The following is a 1,914-nucleotide window of genomic DNA, read 5'->3' on the forward strand; positions in this document are numbered from 1 at the left end:
GAAATAGATGTCTATTTCAATGCTTATGGGAAGCAGCAAGGCTTTGGGGTGGTACGTGGCCAAAGTGCATACAAGCACTTTAAAGATGGAAGTAAGATAAAACAAGCAGTGACATGGAAATGCGACTGTGCTGGTAAACCTGACACTCGAAGGAAGATCGGTGGTAAAAGAATTGCTAGGGAGTTGGAAGGAGAACCTGTTGCCACTAAAAAATCTAAAAAATGTGGCTGCGGGGTTATGGTGTATGGTAGCTTGACTTCTAATGGGAAATAGAAGCTGAGGAAAGTGTGCTTAAGTCATAGCCATCTGTTTTCCCCATCAAAGTCAATGTTGGTGACAAAGTATAGGTTAGAAGAGTTGAAGAAGGTACCGTATGTTAGGCATGCACTCCACTTTGGTAATGATGTTGGGTTGCCTAACGCAAAACTCCATAGGTGGTTGGCTAGTCAGCGTAATGGATATGAAAATGTTGCTTTCACCACAAAGGATTTGAATAACTTGGCTGCGAAGGAGAAGAAATTGAAATTTAAGGATGGAGATGCGAATGCCATGATGAATTACTTTAAAATGATGCAGAAGAACAATAAGAACTTTTACCATGTACATCGGTTGGATGATAATGGAGTTCTTCAAGATGTGTTGTGGGTAGATGCACGCAGTAGGGCTGCGTATGAGGATTTCGGTGATGTTGTTTGTTTTGACACCAATTTCCTTATGAATAAGTATGACTTGCCCTTTGCAAATAGTGTTGGTGTTAACCATCACGGGCAAACCATATTGCTTGGATGCGCATTAATCTCCCACGAGGACACTGAAACCTTTAAGTGCGTTCTTATATCAATTTAATTTTCTTCTTCAAATTTATTTTTTAGTTTTTGTTGTTAGCTAATTATGTTATTATGTCATTTATGTGTTTGATTTGTCATATTTTCATATTGTAATTGTTATATTGTTGTTTAAACTGTTGTTTCAGGTGGGTGTTTTCGACATGGCTTGATGATGTTGGAGGGGACCCTCCTACGGCTATACTGACTGACAAAGATCCGGTGATGCGCAAAGCATTGAAAGCTGTGATGCCACAAACCAGACACAGATGGTGTCTGTGGCACATTACAGACAAATTTGGTGTGAAGTTAGGGAAGTGTAAGGGGTACTTAGATTTTAAGGAGAAATTGAAAAATATAATCTATGACAGTTTATCTATGGAGGAGTTTAAATTGAGGTGGAAGGAATTTATTGAGAAGCATAAGTTATCCAGTAACATGTGGCTTGCTGTTTTATATGATGAGAGGGAAATGTGGATTCCAGCTGCAATGAAGCATTTGTTCTAGGCAGGAATGAAGACTACATAGAGGTCAAAAAGCATTCATAATTTTTTTGATGAGTTCTTCGATAGGAACACTAGACTTTGTGACTTTGCTGAGAAGTATGTGGCTGCTATGGAGCAACGATTGCTGTCAGAAAGGCTGGAAAATGGTAACTACGCTGTGTTCCTACGTGGTCTAGTGACTGATTTTAAGTTTGAGGAAACATTTTGAAATGTGTACACTGACTCAAAGTTTATGGAGGTGCAAAGGGAATGCAAGAGGCTCATGTAATGCACTGGTAGTAGCATGCATGAGATATCTCAAGGCTATTTCGAACATTTAATAAAAGACTGATTATATGTGTGGGTTGAATTTGAGAAGAAGGAGAAGTCGATCAACAAGTGGCAAACTTACCGCGTTTTATACTACAGTGAAGATCAGCGAGTAGAATGTGAGTGCAAATTGTTTGAATGCTCTAGGATTCTTTGTAGACATTGCCTAAATGCTCTTGAAATGCAGCAAGTGCCTGATGTGCCTAGTAGGTACATATTGGATAGATGACGCAACGACATTTACCGAAAGCACACGAGAGTTAAATTTGCCTTCC

General features: G+C 39.3%; 1 protein-coding gene across 1 annotated transcript; it reads left to right on the forward strand.

The window, feature by feature from the left end:
• The first annotated feature begins 327 nt into the window (after positions 1–327).
• On the forward strand, positions 328–1,538 carry LOC145627859 (protein FAR1-RELATED SEQUENCE 4-like). The gene is made up of 3 exons (XM_081680202.1): positions 328–824; positions 974–1,324; positions 1,397–1,538. Exons 1-3 carry the CDS (start codon positions 328–330, stop codon positions 1,536–1,538), a joined length of 990 nt encoding a protein of 329 aa, XP_081536328.1.
• The last annotated feature ends 376 nt before the right edge of the window (positions 1,539–1,914 follow it).

This window comes from Chenopodium album, chromosome 4 (genome assembly GCF_948465745.1).
Source record: "Chenopodium album chromosome 4, dcCheAlbu1.1, whole genome shotgun sequence".
NCBI classification, from domain to species: Eukaryota; Viridiplantae; Streptophyta; class Magnoliopsida; order Caryophyllales; family Amaranthaceae; genus Chenopodium; species Chenopodium album.